General features: G+C 38.4%; 1 protein-coding gene and 1 pseudogene across 1 annotated transcript; both read right to left on the reverse strand.

The window, feature by feature from the left end:
- Positions 1 to 326: 326 nt before the first annotated feature.
- On the reverse strand, positions 327 to 1,247 carry Vmn1r72 (vomeronasal 1 receptor 72). The gene has a single exon (NM_145843.1). It carries the CDS (start codon positions 1,245 to 1,247, stop codon positions 327 to 329), a length of 921 nt encoding a protein of 306 aa, NP_665842.1.
- Gm18850 (predicted gene, 18850) lies at positions 18,560 to 19,794 on the reverse strand (annotated as a pseudogene).

The following is a 21,676-nucleotide window of genomic DNA, read 5'->3' on the forward strand; positions in this document are numbered from 1 at the left end:
CTAGGTACACATACACACAAAAAATTAAAATATACTCAAAATATTCAGGCTTGGTGCTTGAAGGGCCTGATTGCTCTTCCACACGTCCCAGGATTTATTTTTATCATGCAGGAGTGGCTCAAAGCTAACAGTAACTCCAGCCATAAGGAGTACAATGCCCTCTTAAAGACTGACCAGATATTGTGCATATGTTGTACACAGACATAACACAGAAAACAGAAAAATGAAGATACATACAGAAATACACATAGATGCAGCACACACACATCCGCTCTGTGTGTATGTGTTTATGTTTCATTGAGATCTCATGACAAACTTGGAGGAAGCTATCTCTTAACAAAGTAGGGTAAAAACAGCCTGGAAATGGGCTTCATATTGCTGAGAAGAACAAAGGGACAAAATATGGGAAAACATATTTCCACGAATGTAAATACACTTACTCCCCATAGCATTGGATATTTGGAGTAGGTTGTAAAGATGACCACAATAGAAGAGAATGAGTAAGAGATGATAAATGTGAACACCAGGATGAGGATTGTTTGGGTAGCTCTGTTTTCTGGTGATTGTTTTAGAAAGTACTGAGCCTTATAAATATGTCTCACTTGTCTCTTGTGTCTGTAGAGGATAATGATCATGGACACACTTGAGCAGGCCATGAGACCCAAGCACAGTCCATCAGAGAAGCATAGTAAGAACATATAGAGTGCAGTTGCAAAATTGCCTGATGAAAACCATGAGCAGTAGGCATAGCTCATCATGTTAGTCATATTTTTCTTGTAACTGGGGCCTAACACTCTTGCTGGAGTCAAGATGTTTAGAAAAATATGCACAAGCCAACTGACTGAACAGGAAGGACCAATGTACTTGATGACTCTTTGTTTAAGCATCAGCCCTTTGGAGTTATTAGGGCTGATTGTGATTGCTTGAAAGCAACTCAGTAGGCACATTGCATAAAGGGACACCCCTCTTGTTATTCTGTAAATATACATTATCAATTTACATCCAGTGACATCCAGGAAATCTTTAAATCCATAATCTGCCAGTGTCTGCGGAATACCTCTTGAGATGATAGACAAGCAGTTGGCAAAGGTCAAGTGCTCTATAATCAGGTCTTTGGGCATTAAATTCTTTCCGGTGGACATCAAAATCACATAATAAAATAGTATTGAAGAATTGCCAAGCATTCCCACTGTCATCTGGGAGAATAGAAAAATTCCCATTGCAACATTTTCAGAAGCCATTTTCATCCCTATGAAAAAAGTTAATACATTTGTTATGGCCACAAGACCCTAGAAATACATTGTCATGGTGCATTTCTAGTGATGTTAGCTAAAATAATATAAACATCACATTATTGCATTTATCTAGATCTTCTTTTAAAGAACATCCAAAGCTTTGCTATTTACTAAAGTTAAAAAATCATTCATATGATTTATCATTTAAATGGAAGGTATTGGATATGTTCACTGAAGGATAGTGTTTTACTGGACAATGTGTTGCATGACCTTCAAGATAGCAATCAGGAGATAGAGGCAGATAGACATATGAACTTATGGCTAACCTGGTCTACTGAGTCATTTTCAGAGCTACAAAAAGTTAACACTGTATCTTCAAAACCCAAATAAATGATTAGTGCTCTCACTGCTTTTGACTAAACAGAATGATTTGAGTTCAGTTTTCTTTTTTTTTTAAATTAAGATCTGCCATTATTTCTGAAATTTCTTAATGTGTGCTTAGTTTCTATGTATTGCAATGGTAAATACTGACCCCCAAGGTCTGGTTGTCCTCAGGGACAAGGGAATCCTCATGTACACCAAAAAATTCTATATGACCTTGCTTCTTAATTTAAAACTGTTGGTTGATTCAAGATGCTGACAACCTCCACACATTGCGGTGACTTCTTGAGCTTCATGAGATCTGTGAATTATATCTTTGGTATTTCAAACTTTTAAGCTAATACCCACTTATCACTGAGTGCATACCATGTATGTTCTTTTGTGATTGGGTCACATCACTCAGGATGATATTTTCTAGTTCCACCATTTGTATAAAAATTTCATGAAGTTATTGTTTTTAATAGCAGAGTACTACTCTATTGTGTAAATGTATCACATTTTCTATATCCATTCCTCTGTTGAAGGACATCTGGGTTCTTTCCAGCTTCTGGCTATTATAAATAAGGCTGCTATGAACATAGAGGAGCATGTGTCCTTGTTATATGTTAGAGAATCTTTTGGGTATATGCCCAGGAGAGGTATAGCTGGGTCCTCAGGTAGTACTATGTCCAATTTTCTGAGGAATCCTGAGACTTATTTCCAGAGTGGCTGTACCAGGTTGCAATCGCCCTAAAAATGGAGGAATGTTCCTCTATCTCTACATCCTTGCCAATATCTACTGTCATTTGAATTTTTTATCTTAGCCATTCTGACTGGTGTGAGGTGGAATCTCAGTGTTGTTTTGATTTCCATTTCCCTGATGCCTAAGGATGTTGAACATTTATTTAGGTGCTTCTTGGGCATTTGATATTCTTTAGTTGAGAATTCTTTGTTTAGTTCTGTACCCCATTTTTTAATTGGGTTATTTGATTCTCTGGAGTCTAATGTCTTGAGTTCTTTGTATATATTAGATCCTCTGTGGGATGTATGATTGATAAAGATCTTTTCCCAATCTGTTGGTGGCCATTTTGTCCTATTAACAGTGTCCTTTGCCTTACAGAAGCTTTGCAATTTTATGAGGTCCGGTTTGTCTATTTTTGACCTTAGAGCATTAGCCATTGGTGTTCTGTTTGGGAATTTTTTCCTGTGCCCAAGTGTTCGAGGTTCTTTCCCATGGGAGGAAATACATAGAGAAAGTGTGGAGGAAATACTGAAGGAAAGGGCATCCAAAGACTGTCCCACCTGGGCATCCATCCCATATACAGTCACCAAACCTAGCCACTATTGAGGATACAAACAAGTGCTTGCTGAAAGGAGCCTGATATAGCTAACTTCTGAGAGGCTTTGTCGGAGCCCACCACTGGACGGAGCACAGGGTCCCCAACGGAGGAGTTAGAGCAAAGCCTGAAGGAGGTTTGTAAGCCCATAAGAAGAACCATAATATCAACCAACCAGACACCCCAGAGCTCTCAGGGACTAAACTACCAACCAAAGAGTACACATGGAGTGACCCATGGCTCCAGCCACATATATAGCAAAGGATGGCCTAATAGGAAGAGGAGAGGCCATTGGTCCTGGGAAGGCTGGATACCCCATGTAAGGGAATGCCAGGGCAGGGAGGTGGGCATGGGTGGGTGTGTAGTGGAGAACCCTCTTAGAAGTTGGGGGAGTGGCGTTGGGATAGGGGATTTTTAGAGGGGAAACTGGGAAAGGAAATAACATTTGAAATGTAAATAAAGAAAATATCCAATAAAAGAAAATAAAAATATATAAAAATGAAAGCTTTAATAAAGACTGCAATTCACCAGGAAAAAAAAAAAAAGATGCTTACAGCCAACAGCTGGGCAAAATACAGGTAGGTGAGGTTTGAGTTTCAATGCCTAGGGTCTGAGTAGGCCCATGTGGAAAGAGAAAGAAGATGGACAGAAGAGAAGATGCCATGGGGGTAAAAACTGTGCAAATTGTCTATGCATGTTAGTCAGAATGAATAAAAATTGCTCAGATGAAATATGGCAACTCATATCTCAGGGTTGTTGGCAGCTAAGTAGACATATTAGCATAGAAAGTAGATATCTGCCCAGCTCTAGTGTTCATTAAGGCATATTATAATTATAAAAGTTTTGTGTCTTTTATCTGAGAACTGAATGGTCAAAGGTTTGGTAGAAACTCCCAACTGAGATTAATTATTTTATTGAACAGAAGTTCACAAAAAGCAGAAATCAAAATTCATCAATAAAAACAACAGACACTACTTGAAAATCTAATTTAAAGTGGCTAAATATTCAGACTATATAAAGTATATTTTGTTTTAATATTTATTTGGTTTTTAATTATGTATGTGCTAGAGTTAGTTGCACGTGTGTGGTGTGTGTGAGTGCCAATAGGGGCCAGATTGTTGGGATTTGCTACATGAGCCACAGACAGGACCAAGGAACTGAACTCACATCCAATGTAGTAGCAGCACAAACTCTGAAAAACTGGCTTCTCTTTCAATTATAAATTCATTGAAAAAACTGAAAGGAAAAAATAGAAGAGCTGCTAAACTTTCATATTCTAGTGAGTTTGTATCTTGTTAAAAACGTTTATGAGTTTATTGATGCAGTCCTCAGGATCTTTAGAATATAAGATCATATCAGTTACAAACCTGTATAGTGTGACTTCTTTATTATTTGTATGTCTTTTGTTGCTTTCTCTTATTTTATGACTCTAGCTTATACTCTAAGTATTTTATTGAATATCAATGGTGAGGAGAGACACTCTGCTGCTATTTCTATTTTTAGAAGAAATGTTCATTTTTAAAATGAAGTATAATGTATGTTAAGTTCTATCCTATACACAGCTTTGATCATATTGAGATAAGACCATTGTACCTAATATATTTGTCTTATTTTATTTTATTTTATTTTATTTTATTTTATTTTATTTTATTTTATGGGTATGGATGTTCTACCTGCATGTATGTCTGTGCACTGCATGTGTGTGTAGGGCCTGTAGAGGACAGAAGAAGGGATTAGATCCCTTGGTACTGGAGTTACAGATGGTTGTGAGCCACCCTGTAGGTTCTGGGTCTTGAAGCTAGGTCCTCTGGAAGAACAGCAGAACTCTTATACACTAAGCTACCTTTTCAGGCTCCCCATATGTATTTATTAATTTATCCTATTAATGGCAGAAATAGAGGAAACTTCTCCCCAGTGGGAAAGAACATTCCCTAGTTTTTATCCTGAGGTGATATACATTTGTGAATTTTTGTGTTGTTTTAATTTTGATTGAGAATTTATTACAGAATACTGTAAGGGAAGGAACTTATGTGTTAGACTGGATAATCTATACTTTAGCAAATTTTCAGTGATATAATAAAATAGCATGACAAATGAAACTCTTAAAAGAAAAAATACTGGCTTATCTGTCTATTCTAGTATTTGAAATTACAGTGAAAAAACTAAGTTAAGAGATTTCCCATGAATAATTCAGGTATCCAAAATGTGTGCAAAATAATAGCAATATCACAAATAATTAAGGGAATACAATGAGGATATGCAAAGCAAAGCTGCAAAGAGAAATCATCACATACTGTATAAACAGGTAATATTAAAAAAATTGGCATAAATAAGAGTAGGATTTAAAGCTGCTGAGCTTAGGGTGAAAAAAAGATCTCCTGTACAGACTCTATTGAAAAGTAAAATGTGGTAGTAACTATACAAACTAGTATTGTTTTTCTTCAATAAACTGATCAATCATTACCAAGTTCCAATTGTAGTGTTGCTAGGATCTGTAGACCTGAAGGTATCAAAAGCTACCCAGGGAATGGCTAATTTTGAGTAAAAATGATAAAGGAGGGTTCTGAGTTTCCTTGTGACTGCCCTACTGAGTCTCAGAAGTTTTTGGGAAGAACATAAAAAGACAGGATAATTTCTGTTTTGAATGTTTGGTGGTCAGAACTTCTGACTTTAAAGACTTTGTGTAAAATGAATATTCACTTGCATAAAATATGGAATATGTTTCTATCCTCTCCAGTTGCATAAAATTAATGTTAATTTACTCAAAAGCTGAAATGCTAAATCTGTCAGAGGAAAATGCTAGTAGTACACGATTTATGTAGAGGCAACAGGATTCAATAGCACAGACAATGAACCACAAATTAAGGAGTGAAACTGCATGAAACTAAAAGCCTTCTGTACATTAAAAGAAAGTAGTAACTGAGAGAGGATAAATGCTTCAAAATCAGAGAAAAATGTCTCTACTTCTAGCAGGAGCTGAATGCCTAGAATGCATAAAGGAAAAGAAAGAAAGAAAGAAAGAAAGAAAGAAAGAAAGAAAGAAAGAAAGAAAGAAAGAAAGAAAGAAAGAAAGAAAGAAAGAAAGAAAGGAAGGAAGAAAGAAAGAAAGAAACCAATAAACCGTATCCCCACAAACTTTCCAGTTAACAAACAGGTTAAGGAAATAGGCAGAGATTTTTTTAAAACAAGAAACATACATATGTAGTAAATGCCTTTTGAAAGTGTTCAACATATTTAGCTTTTCTGAAAATGAAAATTCAACTACTTTCAGACTCCATTACACACCTTAAAATAATTATCATTAAGAGACCATAACAAGCAGTGATGCTGGTGTGCCAAAATGTAATCATCATTTTTTGCTGGTGGGAGGACAAAGTTCTAGTTGTATTTTCGAAATAAATACAAAGATTTATCACGAAATTAAAAATAAAATTACCGTGTAACACAGCTATATGGGCTGTGTTCAATGGAATAAAGAGTGCATAGCTCCTATTTATTCTGGGCCTATATGAACAGGACTCTTATGTTCTACCACTGTGATGCTAACACATCCACGTAAGCTGCTGCTTCATTCACAACAGCAAAGAGATGATGCCCATTCTAGCTGTTCATAGTCAGATAATGGATGTATGGTAACTTTCCACAGTGGAGCTATGTTCTACTGTAAAAAACTAAAACCTGGAATATTCAGGAACTAGATGGGATTGCAATCAATTCAGCCAGGTGGCAGACTTAGTAAAGAAAGTATCACCTGTTGTTTGTCAAAGAGGGACATGTCCATATGAACAAAAGTGGAGAGAAAATGTTTATGGGCTATAAAAACTGGAAGGAGATCAAAAATCACAGACAAAAGACATGTTAAGGAATCAAGAGGAGGTAATAAATAAAGCATATGTGGCAAAAAAGTGAATAAGATTTAGAAGTGCAAGCAGTTATTGGGGTGATTTGAGAGAAAATCTAGACGAAGAGAACCAAAAATAAAATGTTTAGAAACATCATAATGAAATACAAAATTGAAAGACCACTCCCCCCCCCAAAAAAATATTATTGTACTGTGGTAATTTTTTGACATGGAACATGATAAAGTGCTATGACCAGTTTTGTTGCTCTTTGATTCTGTCAAGCTGTTTTAACTAACGTGATCAACTACCAAAACCTGAAAACTGAAATAATGAGGACCAGCTGGCCTCTTCAGCAGGCGAAAGTACTCTCTGAAAAGCCCAATGGCCAGAGTTCAAAATGGGCACCACAAAGTAAAAGGAGAGGATCAGCTCTCAAGTTATATTTTCTAACCTCCACACATGTATGCTGTCTTAGGTGCATATGTCTTTCCTCAAAATAAATGAATCATGCAATGTAAATTTGAAGAGCATTAGAATAATGATTGACAGGAAGCAGGGAGAAGGTGTTGTATGTTTATTTCATAAGCAGAGTGTTGGGTTTATATTGAAATATTCTGTAGATAAGCTGCAGAACAATAGGATCCTGTTTCACATGAGTGAACTATGCACTAAAAATGGTTAAAAGGATAAATGTTTGTAGTTTGGCTTTGTTTTTAACTATGAATAAGGACTTTGTTGTTAATAGATAAGAAGTTCTTGCCCTGTTGTATGGTATGGGGCTAGAATGATGACAGTCAACTAAACAATGCACTGACTTAAACTCACAGGTTTGTGACATAAAATTAGGGTCACAGTGAGTTTTCATTTTTGTGTGTAAGTCAGATTTAGAAACATATCAAATAAAGGTATATACTATGGCAGAGTTTTGTGCTGTTGTTTTGGGTTCCACTTATTAAGAACAATCCCTGACAGCAGGCAGATATATATGATACCTTCTAAAATTCTCAATAGTGACATTGACATTGAAATAGAGAAAGCCAAAATACTTGTGTGTATTTTCAAGAGGGGGGCATGCCTAACTCTTTACACAATAAGAAGAGTGCATCTACATGTTCTTTCTAATAAGAAGTAAGATGGGATTCTATACCAACAAATCTAAGGCTTTCTTAAAGAAAACTTAGGAAGTGAATCAGAACTATTAAATCGGTCATATTTCAGAATAGGGTAAGTACCAAAAATTTAAACATACACCTAAGATTCATTCAATAATTTCTTGTAATTCACTGAACTTTTAATTTTTACTCTCAACCTTTCATAAAATTAATTTTTCCTCATAGAAAAATCACCCTATAATTTTATCATTGATAATACAATTTAAATTACTAGTGACAATATTCTGAGCAACCCATTCCTATATTCTAATACTTGAAATACAAAAAAATAGAATGTAGCATTTTCCAGAAGCATATAAATATGTAAATAGAAGGATCTGAAGAGTAAAACACTTCAAGTTATTTATCATAAGATGGGGATGTAGATCATGGCTTGTCTAGCATTCAAAGTCCCCTGAGTCTGAACGTCAAGACCATAATTAAACAAAAATGAAGAATCCAAAGAAACCTCTCTTTTAAAAACTAAAATGAGGGGGCCATGCCTAACCCCTGGATACGGTCACATGTTCTCTCTCCCCTCCATTGAGTATTTCAACTAACGCCATCCCAGTTGGATCCTGGGAGCCTGTTGTTTCACTACCATGTGGGACTTTCTAGTGACTACCCCCAGTTCCACAACCCCCACTGCTGTACAACTCCATTTAATTTCCTGACCCTCTGTTACCAGAGGTTAGGCATTGCCCCCAGGTGAGGGATGGGACCGCCCACCCATCTTAAAAATATTAACCCAGAATTGTTCCTTCTAAAGAAAGTGGAGGGACAAAGAGTGGAGCAGAGACTGAAGGAAAAGCCATCCAGAGATTGCCACACCTAGGGATCCATCCCATCTGCCAACACCAAACCCAGACACGATTACTGATGCCAAAAAGCACTTGCTAAATTGAGTCTGGTATAGCTGTCCTTTGAGAGGCTTTGCCAGAACCTGACCAATATAGATGTGGATGCTTGCGCAGCCAACCATCAGACTGAACATGGGGACCCCAATGGAGGAGTTAAGGGAAGGACTGAAGAAGCTGAAGGGCTTTAGAACCCCGTAGGAAGATCCACATAATCGAGGAACCAGACCTACTCCCACCCCAGAGCTCACAGGGACTAAACCACCAACAAAGAATGGAATGACCCATGGCTTCAGCTGCTTATGTAGCAGAGGATTGCCTTATTATCTGGAATCAATGGAAGGGAAGACCCTTGGCCCTGTGGAGACTCAATACCCCAATGTAGTGGAATTCTAAGTCAGTGAGGTGGGAGTGGGTAGTTGGGTGGGTGAGTGCCCGCATAGAAGCAGAGGGGAGGGGGGAGGGATATGGGGTTTACAGAGAGGAAAACAGGAAGGGGGATAACATTTGAAATGTAAATAAAGAAAATAACCAATAAAAATAAAACACACAAAAAAACAAAAAAAAAGATACAGAGAGGATGTAAAAGATAATGAAAAGTACATAAACAGAGAAGAGAGACAGAGTCAGAGGATAAGTGAAGAATAGAAAGAAGAAAATGAGCTAATATCAGTGCTAAGAAAGATTTAGCAGCAGATTATGTGAAGAAGAAGGTCATAAAGCTTCGAGAAGTTTAGAGACAGACTACTCTGACCTGAGGTGGAAATAGAAGGAATTTTACCCAAAAGGGCATTTAAGTTCGCACTTCATAAACAATTCCTGAATGCCTTTTACTTAACCTACCTGTGTTGAGTTTTCCTTCTTTTCTTCCTTGTATGCTTCCTTCCTTCCTTCTTTCCTTCTTTCTGTGTTTCCTTCCTTCTTTTCTTTCTTCCATTCTTTCTCTATCTTCTTTCTTTGTCTTTCTTCCTTACTATGCTTTCCCCCTTTTATTCTTTCCTTCCTTCCTTCTTTCCTTTGCTCCATCATCCTTCTTTTCAGCAGCGATTTTAAAACAAATTTTTACTACGGATTTTAAACACAATTAAGATTAAGAGAAGCACTCAGGAAGAAAATATGAAGCACTTGACAACACACAAGTGGCTTCTCTGAACATAGCTTTTTAAAATCTTTAGTTTTTACTAGTCCTGTGCTCTGATCACTCACCTCAGTCCTTGAAGACACCATGGTTATACCTGTCACGATGAGAAGTGAGTCTCTGCTGAAAGTCTGATGAAACACTTGTGCTGACTTAAAGATTCCTGATCTCCTATTATTGTATCCCAGAAGATTGGTCATTTTCAACTCAACTCTGGAACCATGATGACAGCCTCTCAACAAGGATCTGCAGTAACTTTTAAATACCTTCCTGTCAGAAAACAATACAAAAGCAAACAAAACAAGATGTGCAAATTACACGCACTACTCCAAGGAAGCAATTAGGAATTTGAATTGGAACACTTTTGTCAGAATTTGGAGCACCAAGGGTATGTCAAAAAGGCAAGGAGAAGGATAAGCAAGTTGCGTGGCCTTGTTCCTGGAGGGTCATTCCCTATCACCTACATCTCAAAATTTTATCCTCCCAAAGACACTCAGGACAAATGGCTAATTTAGGTGCCTATTAATATATGAAAGCGATGCTAGCTGCCAGACTCTCAGAGCATTGCAAGTAGCTCCTACAGAGTCCTGGCTACTATCAGCATTCTCACCTCAGGCCCCTACCCTAAACCTCTATTGAGCCTGAAATTCATTTCCTTTTGCCCAGCTTCTCTTTTTTATAAACCTTGACATTTTCACCATGTGCTTCTGTGTCGGTGGATTATTTCTTTGTCGGTGGACCTTCTCTTGATTATTCTCTATTTTTTCCATTAATTAATTAATTTACATATTCACGTTAAATTCCAAGCAAAGCCAGCCCTTACATCCAATTCCTTCCCTACCCCTGTACATGGCCCCTACACCTATCCCCACTCTCATTTATGTATGAGAAGTGGGGTGTCCTCTATGGATATCAACCCACCCTGGCAACACATTTCACTGCAGAGCTAGGTCTATACTCTTCCACTGAGGTCAAACAACTTCTCTCCTAGCTCAGTTAGGAGAACAGGATCCACAGGAAGGTAGCAGAGTGAGAGTATGTCTCTGCTCAAGTTTTTGTGGAACCCACATGAAGAACAAACTACACCTCTGCTACATTTGTGCAGGGCATAAGTCCAGCCTTGTATGCTCTTTGGTTGGTGATTCAGTCTCTGAAAGCCTCCAAGGGCCCAATATAGTTGATTCTGTTGGTCTTCTTGGGGAGTTTGTATCATCTCTTCTGGTTCTTTAATCCCTCCCTCATCTCTTCCACAAGATTTACTGAGCTCCATCTGCTTTGCTGTGAGTTTCTACATTAGTTTTGGCCAGCTGCTGGGTGAAGGCTCTCAGGGGAAAGTAATTAACTGTGGCAGGGATTATTATTTACTCATGGGATATGTCTCAAGTTGGGCCAGTTATTGGTTGGCCAGCCTTTGCTCCATCTTTAACCCTGCAATTCTTATAGTCTGGACATATTTTGGGGTGAATGTTTTACGTGAGGGTTGGTGTCCTCATCCCTGGGAATCTTGTCTATCTACCAGAGGTGGCCACTTCAGGTTCCATATACCCCACTGCTTGGAATCACAGCTAGAGTCACCCTCATAGACTGCTGGAGCCTCCCCCATCCAATGTCTTTGACACATCCCAGAAATGCTCCCCTACCATATTACACATCACTTGTTACCTTCCCCAACCCCTGTCTCACCCAATTCCCCACATCCATTCACTTCTGGTATCTATTTTGTTTTCCTGACTTAGTGGGATTCAAGAGTACTCCCATGAGCCCATGGATTAAAGCATATGGATTGTTTACTTTATGGCTAATATCTACTTATAAATAGGTACATACAATGCATGTCTTTGGGTCTGGGTTAACCGACTAAAATGATATTTTCTAGTTTCATTCCTTGGCCTGCAAATTTCAAGGTTGCTTTATTTATAATAGCTGACTAGTATCCCGTTGTGTAAATGAACCACGTTTCTTTATCTATTCTTTGGTTTAGGGGATCTGAGTTGTTTCCAATTTCTGGCTATTACAAATAAAAATACTATAAATATACTCGAGCCAGTGTTACAGCACTTTTTGGGTATATGGCTAGGAGTGATATAGCCGCATCTTGAGATTTCCCCAGTTTTCTGAGAAACCACAAAATGGATTTCCAGAGTATTTGCATAAGATTGTACTCCTACCACCAATGGAGAGTGTTGACCTGGCTCAACATTCTTGCAACCTTATGCTGTCCTGAGTTTTCTGTGTTTGTTTTATTGTTGTTGTTGTTCTTATTCTTATTCTGTTGTTGTTGCTTTTTGTTTATTTTGGTAGACTAAAACTAGAGTAAGTTATTCTTATTTTTTAAATTTTTTTAATTGACTTTACATTTCATTCACAGCCCGACTTCCTCTTCTATTCCCAGTCTCAACCTTACAAATCCTTTTTCCATTACTACCCCCTCTTCTACTCAGAGAAGGGGATCCCCACTTGGGTACCATCCCACCCTGGGACATGTAGTTCTAGCAGTATGCTGAACAGCTGTGGCCAAATGGCAGGTAACAGAGATGGAGATAGACCCCAGGCCATTTTTTAGGGGCCCCACATAAAGTCCATGCTGCATATTTGCTACTAATGTATAGGGGGTCTAGGTCTAGCTCCTGCATGCTCCATGGTTGATGGCCCAATCTCTCTGAGCCCATATGTTTCCAGGTTAGTTGAGTTTGTGGGTCTTTTGATCTTAGCCATTGTGTTCGCTATACAATAGAATCTTAGATTCATTTTGATTTGCATCTCCCTGATGACTAAGGACTTTGAACCTTTCTTTGTTTATAGGTGATTAGAGATTCCTCCACCTAGAATGCCCTGTTTAGCTCTGTACCCCCTTTATATTTGTGTTATTTGGTTTATTGATGTCTAACTTCCTGAGTTCTTTATATGTTTTGTATGTGGTATAAATCTCTTGGATGTAGGGTTGGTAAACTCTTTTCTCCATCTGTAGGATGTTGTTTTGTTCTATTCATAGTGTGTTTACCTTACTGAAGACTCTCACTTTTATGAGGTACCATTTAGCAATTTTTCATCTTAGTGCCTGAGCCATTGGTATAAGGTTTAAGAAGTTGCAGCCAATGTGTTTGGTAAGATGGCTTTTTTATTGTATAAAATCTACCAATACGTGAGCAAGGGGCATCTTTGGATACCTTCTTCAATTTCTTTCTTCAGAGACTTGAAATTCTTTTTTTTTATATTTTTATTACTTATTTTCCTCATTTACAATTCCAATGCTATCCCAAAAGTCCCCCATACCCTCCCCCCACTCCCCTACCCACCCACTCCCACTTTTTGGCCCTGGCATTCCCCTGTACTGGGGCATATAAAGTTTGCAAGTCCAATGGGCCTCTCTTTCCAGTGATGGCCGACTAGGCCATCTTTTGATACATATGCAGCTAGAGTCAAGAGCTCCGGGGTACTGGTTAGTTTATAATGTTGTTCCACCTATAGGGTTGCAGATCCCTTTAGCTCCTTGGGTACTTTCTCTAGATCCTCCATTGGGGGCCCTTTGATCCATCCAATAGCTGACTGTGAGCATCCACTTTTGTGTTTGCTAGGCCCTGGCATAGTCTCACAAGAGACAGCTCTATCTGGGTCCTTTCAGCAAAATCTTGCTAGTGTGTACAATGGTGACAGCGTTTGGAAGCTGATTATGGGATGGATCCCCGGATATGGCAGTCTCTAGATGGCCCATCCTTTCATCACAGCTCCAAACTTTGTCTCTGTAACTCCTTCCATGGGTGTTTTGTTCCCAATTCTAAGAAGGGGCAAAGTGTCCACACTTTGGTCTTCGTTCTTCTTGAGTTTCATTTTTGACCTACAAGTCTTTCACTTGCTTAGTTAGAGTACCATCAAGGTATTGTATATTACTTGTGGCTATTGTGAAGGCTGTTTTCTTGATTTCTTTCCAGGCTATTTATTATTTTTATAAAGGGAGTATACTCATTTTTGGTTTTAGTTATTATTATTTTTTTTATCCAGCAACATTAATGAAGGTATTTATCTGTGGTAGAAGTTCTCTAATAGAACTTTTAGGTTCACAAATGTACACTACCATATTATCTGCAAAGAGCTATATTTTGATTAGTTCTTTTCAAATGTGTATGCCCTTCATATGCTTTAGCTGTCTTATTGTTCTGACTAGAACTTAAAATTCTATCACTGCAAAGAGAGTCCCATTGGACTTGCAAACTTTATATGCCCCAGTACAGGGGAATGCCAGGGCCAAAACGGGGAGTGGATGGGTAGAGGATTGGGGGGGTGGGTATGGGGGACCTTTGGGATAGCATTGAAAATGTAAACGAGGAAAATCTTAATTAAAAAAAAAAAAGAAAAGATATGAAGAGAGTGAACAGCCTTGTTTTGTCCTTTATTTTAATACAATTGGTTTACGTTTCTCTCCATTTAATTTGATATTGGCCATTGGCTTGCTGTATATTGCCTTTATTATGTGTAGCGATGAGCCTGTTATCCCGGTTCTTTCCGAGACTTTTAACATGAAGGGGTATTGGATTCTGTCAAAAGACTTTTCAACATCTAATGAGATGATCATTTGTTTCTTTTTTCTTCCAGTTTGCTTATCTTGTGGATTACTTTAATAGATTTTCATATCGTGAACCTCCCCTGCATACATGGGATAAGGCCTACTGATCGTGGCAGATCTTGTGGCCTTGAATTCAGTTTTCATGTATTTTTGCATGAAAATTAGTTCAAGGAATTGGCCAGAAATTCACTTTCTTTGCTGAGTCTTTGTTTGATTTGATTATCAGCCTAACTTTGGATTCATTACTCATCATAAGTAAATTTGGTAATTTTCCTTCTGTCTCTATTTTGTAGCATAGTTTGAAAAGTATTAGTATTAGCTCTTCTTTGAAAGACTGATAGATTCTTATACAAAATCCATGTGGCCCTGGGCTTTTATTGGTTGAGAGACTTTTTCTTACTGCTTGAATTTTCATGGGGTCTTTAGGAATGTTTGCATTGTTTACCTTATCTTGATTTAAGTTTCTTAAGTGGTATCTATCTAGAAAATCATGTTTCATTTAGATTTTCCAAATTTGTGGAATACAGGCTGCTGAAATTAGACATAAAAATTCTTTGGATTTCCTTGGTCTGTTATTATATAACCCTGTTCATTTATTATTTTCTTAATTTTAATATTCTCTCTGTGTCTTTTAGTTAGTGTGCATAGGAAATTTCTCTCTTGTTGAATTTTTGAAAATATCATCTCGTGGTTTTGTTGAGTTCTTGAATTGTTCTCTTTGTCCCTAGTTTATTGATTTCAACCCAGAGTTGGATGATTTCCTATCTACTTCTCTTTTAGTGTTTGCTTTTTTTTGTTTTAAAGGCAGTCCTCTGCTACATATGTGCCAGGGGCCTTGAACCATCCAGGTATACTTTTTGCTTGGTGGCTTAGTCTCTTGGACCTGCCAGGGGTACAGGTTACTTGAGACTGTTGGTCTTCCTTATGGAGTTGCCATCAGTTTCAGTTTCTTCAATCCTTACTGTAACTTTTCAGAGGGTTCCCCGACCTCATTCCAATTCTTGGCTGTGAGTATTTCCATCTGTCTCAGTCAGCTGTTGGTTGAGCCTCTCAGAGGATAGCCATGTGAAGATCCTATCTTCAAGCACCACGTAGGATCAATAAATAGTGTCAGGGTATCTTGCTTACCAATGGGATGGATCCCAAGGAACACTGGTCACTGGTTGGCCATTTGTTCAGTCCTTGCTCTATTTTTGTCCCTGCATTTCTTTTTGGCAGGAACAATTTTGGGTAGAAAATTTTAAAGGTGAGTTGGTGTCCCTATCCCTCCACAGTGGACCCTGTCTAGGAAGTAGTCTCTTCATGTTCCATATCTTCACTGTTGGGCATTTTGTCTAAGGTCACCCACACTGAGTCCTGGAGCTTCCCCCATCCCAGGTCTCTGGGAATTTCTAGAGGTTGTCATCACTCTTACTGCCAGCAGCTCCATATTTTCATTCATTCTCCTGGCCCTCTGGACTTCTCTCCTTTCTCTCCCCATACTTGAACCTGCTCCCCTTTTCCACTGCCCCTCTTCTCTCTCATGCAAGTACCTAACTAACGAAAGGAAGTTTTCAACACAATCTTTTTTTTTCACGTTAAATCTCATGTCGCTTTCCAAGAATAACTAGGACACATACTTGCTATTTATTCTCCATTTGTCAAACATCAGTTTTCCATTTCACTGTGAGGAAGCATTTATATATATATATATATATATATATATATATATATATATATATACACATATATATATATACACACATATATATATAGGATTATTAAAGACATTTTAGAATTGGGCATGTAATATATGTTTTCATATTATTCTTCAAGTATTATAATATATTTATTCTTTAACAATTTTATATATTATATTATAATAGATTCTTTCACATTGATCAACTCCTCTCAGATACTCCTTTGCTCTATACATACTAAATTTTATATTCATTTTCCTTCTTAAGAGAAGGCAACATCAAAGACAAGAAAAAGGGAAAAATAACACTGAAAATCAGTCTAAAATGTATTGGCTAATGATTCCTGAGTATGAGGCCTGACCTCAATGTTTCAGTTCCTGGTGTCATTTTAGTGAAAAAAAACTGATTTACCCTCTCCTAATCACTCTCAGTTTCAAGTTGCTCCTTCGTTAAGGCTAGAAATTGAAAAAAAAAGTGTTAAATATTGAATGAAAATGCAAGGAGGTGGGAAGGAAGGAGTACATGGACAGAATTAAGAAATGAAAAGAAGAATCTCACTTAAAGGAGGAAAGTATCAAGTGTATCCTTTGGGATCCGCTGGAAGTTATTACATTTTCACATGATGAGTTGGACACAAACTTTTCTACACCTAGCAGTAAATATCTTCCAATTTCTGTTAAAATGTTTTCTGGTCTCAATCACAGCATCATGGCCAATTCCTCGATGCCCAGGTGATTTCCAATTTTAAACATCTCTTGGCAGGAAAGTAGTTCTCCCTTGGATATTGTGCATTGCCCCAAGAACAAGTGCTGAGCTAAAGCGGCGCATCTGTTCTGTGTGGAGATGAGACTCTGAACCCTGATATGTAAGTTTATTATTCCCAAGTCCCATTTACTATTACAGTAATGACTTTCAACTCAAACCAAGATCCAAAACACCATCTATACAAGCACCAAGAAAACTTTTAATGACTTTCCAGCAATTACATGTCAATTCAAAGATATCCTTCTCATAGGAGCAAATGCAATGAAGCAATGAGGAACAATTAGGAAGAAAACTGCTTTGTGATCCCACAGCATTACAAGGCAGGATGCAGAAGGCTGAAAGAACCAATGGTAGGAATATGAAGTTTATGAATACAGGACAAGTTGAGACCTATTTTCAATGCCCAGACATGCTCTGATCCACATTTAAACTCTGAAAAATCAAGGGAATTAATAGGCCTGAAGGAATGAGTTATAGTGAATGACCTTTGTCTCACTTTCTTCAAGCCATACTTCCTAAATGATTAATTCATTTCACTCTGCAATTATCATTCATTCTTTTTGAATTACAGTTTACTCCATTCCATGCATAAAGTAATTTATATAAGTAGTTAATATGTGAACACTTATTAAAATTATTTTACTGTGAACTTTTATTTTAATTTATTGTAGTGCACACATAAAATGTCTTCATGTGTAGACTGAAGACAGCCTTATGATTATTGGTGGAGTTTTGAAATATATTTATTAGGTATCTGAGAATGTCAAATATGTGTAAATGGACTTTGATAATTTTCTAACCCTTACTTGGCCTAGTAATTCTGGATCCAAACCACATTTCCAACATCTTGCAACTTTATGTCTTCCATTTTTCCTATCCTACAACATCCAATTTCTGCTGTCATATACACAGGTATATGAGGCCATCTAGATATCTATGTAGCAACATTATTTCACCTCTTAGCACCTATCTAATTTTTTTTTCTAATAATCACAATGGAAATCATTTTGTGGCAAAAGAAGCAAAGCATCTCATGAAATATCGAAGCCAGTAATAAATATTGCATTTACCTAGGCTTTTTCTTTGGGGAATGTCTGTCCACTGCCATCAACCACTCATATAGGGATGGGAGCTGCAGAGAATAGGACCAGAGAGTGTTTGGAATATCTAAGGTCAGAGAAAGTGTTGCACAAAGCCACCAATAACACTTACTCTGTCTCAAGCAAGGCAAAACTGAAGAACAGCTAAGAACTCTATTGTGCACTCATGCTGTAGAATTAATGCAAAAAAAAAAAACACAGACAAATGCAAAACACACACACACAAATATGGACCACACAAAATATACAACAGAGGCACACACATGTGCTGTTTGTTTATTTAATATATATCAGGAACAAAGTACAAGCTCCTTTTTTAGGAATTAGGCACTTTTCAGAAAAAATTGTCAAATGACTCATCTTCTTTAACCTCACAGGACAGTAGAATGGGACAACAGATAAAAGGAATAATCTGGAAGTTACATATCACATCTTCACTGACTCTGTGGTAGTTAAAAGCTACAATTTTCTTCATGTAGAGATGAGACACTGAGGAGACCCTCCTTGCATCTGGTGAGGAAGTTAAAGAGTTTATTCAGAATTGTGGACAGTCCTCAGGTGATGGTGGTATGTTGAAGATTGGTGGAAGCAACTGTTGGAAGGGAACAGGTGTAGGGCTTCTTTCTCATAAACCACCTCACAAACCCACAGTCCATTCTTGGCAGTGAAGGACCATTTGCATATATTACATGTAAAAAGCTTCTTTTGCTTGTGTAAGACCTCATGTAATCAGACTTCTAAAATGTTATAGATGCTTTTAGGACACTTGATAGAGAAAAAGGACCACTCCTTCCTGTGTTTTCTCTGGTGGGTTAAAACAATAGTGGGATACTTGAAAGTTTAGGGACAGTCATCAATTTTAAATGTCCTGAGGTCTCTCTAGAATCTCTCTTGGTGACCTTCACATGTGTACTTTGCCTCATTATTCTGGCAAACACAGTGTTAGGTAGTCTGGCCTGGAAGGGAGTCCTAGTATCTCCACTGCAACATATTCATAAGAATTTGTCTTCAGGGACTCTTCTACCCACCTGGAGATGCCTTAAGTTATTATAGAGTAGTCAATGATTCTATATGAAAGACCTCTAGGCTCAGGATACTCCTCTGTCTGGATAAGGAGAAGAAAGTCTATCTCATTTGCAAGGCTGCTAACACCACGATTTACTTCACAAGCATTCTAGTAAGTGTTTAAGGCCATCTTCCTTGTCTTCAGTCTGGTATGTCTTGTAAAGCAATCCAGGTTGTACCTCCAAAATGACAGCTTCAGAGGAATATGCCCTCAGGGACTCTACCAGGTTCCTCAAGGTGCTTTGACTTGCTCTTCTGTCACCCTGGGTGACACACACAAAGCTCCACCTCCTTCAGGCTCAGCATATTGATATCTTTGGATGATGATAAAGGGATCTATCTCATTTACTGGATTATGAACATCACTACTTACTTCACTGGAACTCCAGGATCAGTTGTGTCCATCTTTACAGCCTTCATGTCCTCTGCAGATAAACCATTCTATGAAACTCTGGCCCAGAAGTGATCCCCATCGCTTCTTGGCCTTTTGGCTAAGATCAAGTGCAGAAGTATCCGCACACAACATCTGTCTTCTGTGCAGGTTTCCAGACGCACCTGCTGCCAAGAACATGTCTTGGAGTATCTGCAAGTGTCCTTTCATTCTCTAGTGTTACTGATTGCTATTGTTTTTAAAACTTGATGACTTCTTTTAAGGGTATGTTCTCAGAAAAGAAGGCTATCTGTCCTTACAAAGAGAAATAGACCTGTAAAACAAGCAATGTGACCGTTGTCAATGAATCTGTGGAAGACAGAAAATCTACCCTCAACCTGCTTGCTCAGGATCATTGGACTATATGTTAGCTCTTCTGTTTAACCCTCATATCTGATGATATTGTCCTAGCATTCAGAAATTCTGTTCATAAAGTCACCATTCACACTGTATTTGAAGTGTTCAGTCACTCTCCAGAGGAAAACACAAAGTTAGTTTCCTGCAAGCTTTGGCTAAAATGATTTCTTCAACAGGCCAATACGTTGAAGGATGATCAGATGAAATTGGGCCAATCAGAAAAGTGAGGATTTTCCACTTCAAAAATGCTACTCCGTTGTTCTAGGACGTCTCTCTCATCTCACAAGAGATATTGGAACTATTACAAAAATGGCCACCCTAGGGAAAGGAGACCAAGGCTGGGCAAGACTAAGCAAAAAGAGGAGGCCCCGAAGAGCCCATATATTGTCTGACACAGAATCCCCTGTGGTCTCCCATCTCTGGAGCACCTCTAATCCATTTAAGTAAACTTTCCTAATATAGTTTTTTCTTTTTATTAAAATAACAAAAAAAAAATCATCACTACACTGACAACTTTCAATTTTCATCATTTTGTAGTTTCTTTCCTTCCACTCACCCTTGGATATTTTCTTCGTTTACATTTTGAATGTTTCCCCCTTTCCAGGTCTCCCCTTCAGGAACCCCTTATCCCACTCCTTCCCCCTCCCTCAATGAGGGTGCTCCCCCATTTACCCACTCTCATCCTCCCACCCTGGCATTCCCTTACACTGAGGCATTGAACACCCTCAGGCCCAGGAGTCTCTTCTCTCACTGATGTCCAACAAGTCCATCTTCTGCCATTTACATAGCCAATGCCATGGGTCGCTCCATGTGTAGTCTTTAGTTGGTAGCCCAGTCCCTGGGAGCTCAGGGGGTAGGGGTTGGGGGAGGGAGGTTCTGGCCCACTTTGCAGTTTCTTATTATCAGCTGCCCCAGGACCTACAGCTGTTAGTGCTATTTTTTTATTAATAATTTTATTCATTTATATTGTAAATGATATCCCCATTTCAAGTTTCCCTTCCATAAACACCACATGCCATCCCTCCTTTATCCTCTTCCCCTTTGCCTCTATAAGGGTGCTCCTCCACCTACCACTCACTCATACTTCACCACTCTAGAATTCTCCTGTCCTGGGGCATGAAGCCTCCAGTGGACTAAAGGTCTCTCCTCCCACTAATGCCAGACAAGGCCATTCTCTGCTACATATGTATCTGGAGCTATGGACCCCTCCATGTATACTCTCTGGTTGGTGGTTTAGTCTCTGGGAGTTCTGGATGGTATAATTCATTGATATTGTTCTTACTATGGGGTTGCAATGTTCTTCAGTTCCTTCAGTCCTTCCCCATTCTCTTCAGTTCGGATTCCAGTACTCAGTCCGATGGTTGGCTATGAGCATCTGCATCTGTATTGGTCAGGCTCTGAAAGAACCTCTCAAAAGACAGCCATACTAGGATCCTATCAGCAAGCATGTGTCATCAGTGTATGATGTCTGTAGTTGGGATGGATCCCTAGGTGTGGAGTTCTTGGATGGCCTTTCCTTCAGTCTGTTATATTTCTGTCACTGTCTTTCCTTTGGACAGGAACAATAATGGGTTAACACTTTTGAGATGAGTGGGTGGCACCATCCCTCAATTGAGGCCCATGCCTGTCTACTGGGCATGGTACATAAATATATCAAGAGGATCTCTCTCCAGTTTGTTGGGTATTTTGACTAATGTAATCCCCATTCGTAGATGATAGAGTCTTGGTTTAACCACCTTCATATCCACCTGGTTAGGGCCCCTAATTGTTTTTCTGCTATTGTCACTGTCACTGATAGT

The sequence above is a fragment of the Mus musculus genome, chromosome 7, assembly GCF_000001635.26.
Source record: "Mus musculus strain C57BL/6J chromosome 7, GRCm38.p6 C57BL/6J".
Taxonomy (NCBI): domain Eukaryota; kingdom Metazoa; phylum Chordata; class Mammalia; order Rodentia; family Muridae; genus Mus; species Mus musculus.

Coding starts and splice junctions, on each gene's coding strand:
- Vmn1r72 (NM_145843.1), bottom strand. CDS start 1,247: ATGAAAATGGCTTCTGAAAATGTTGCAATGGGAATTTTTCTATTCTCC.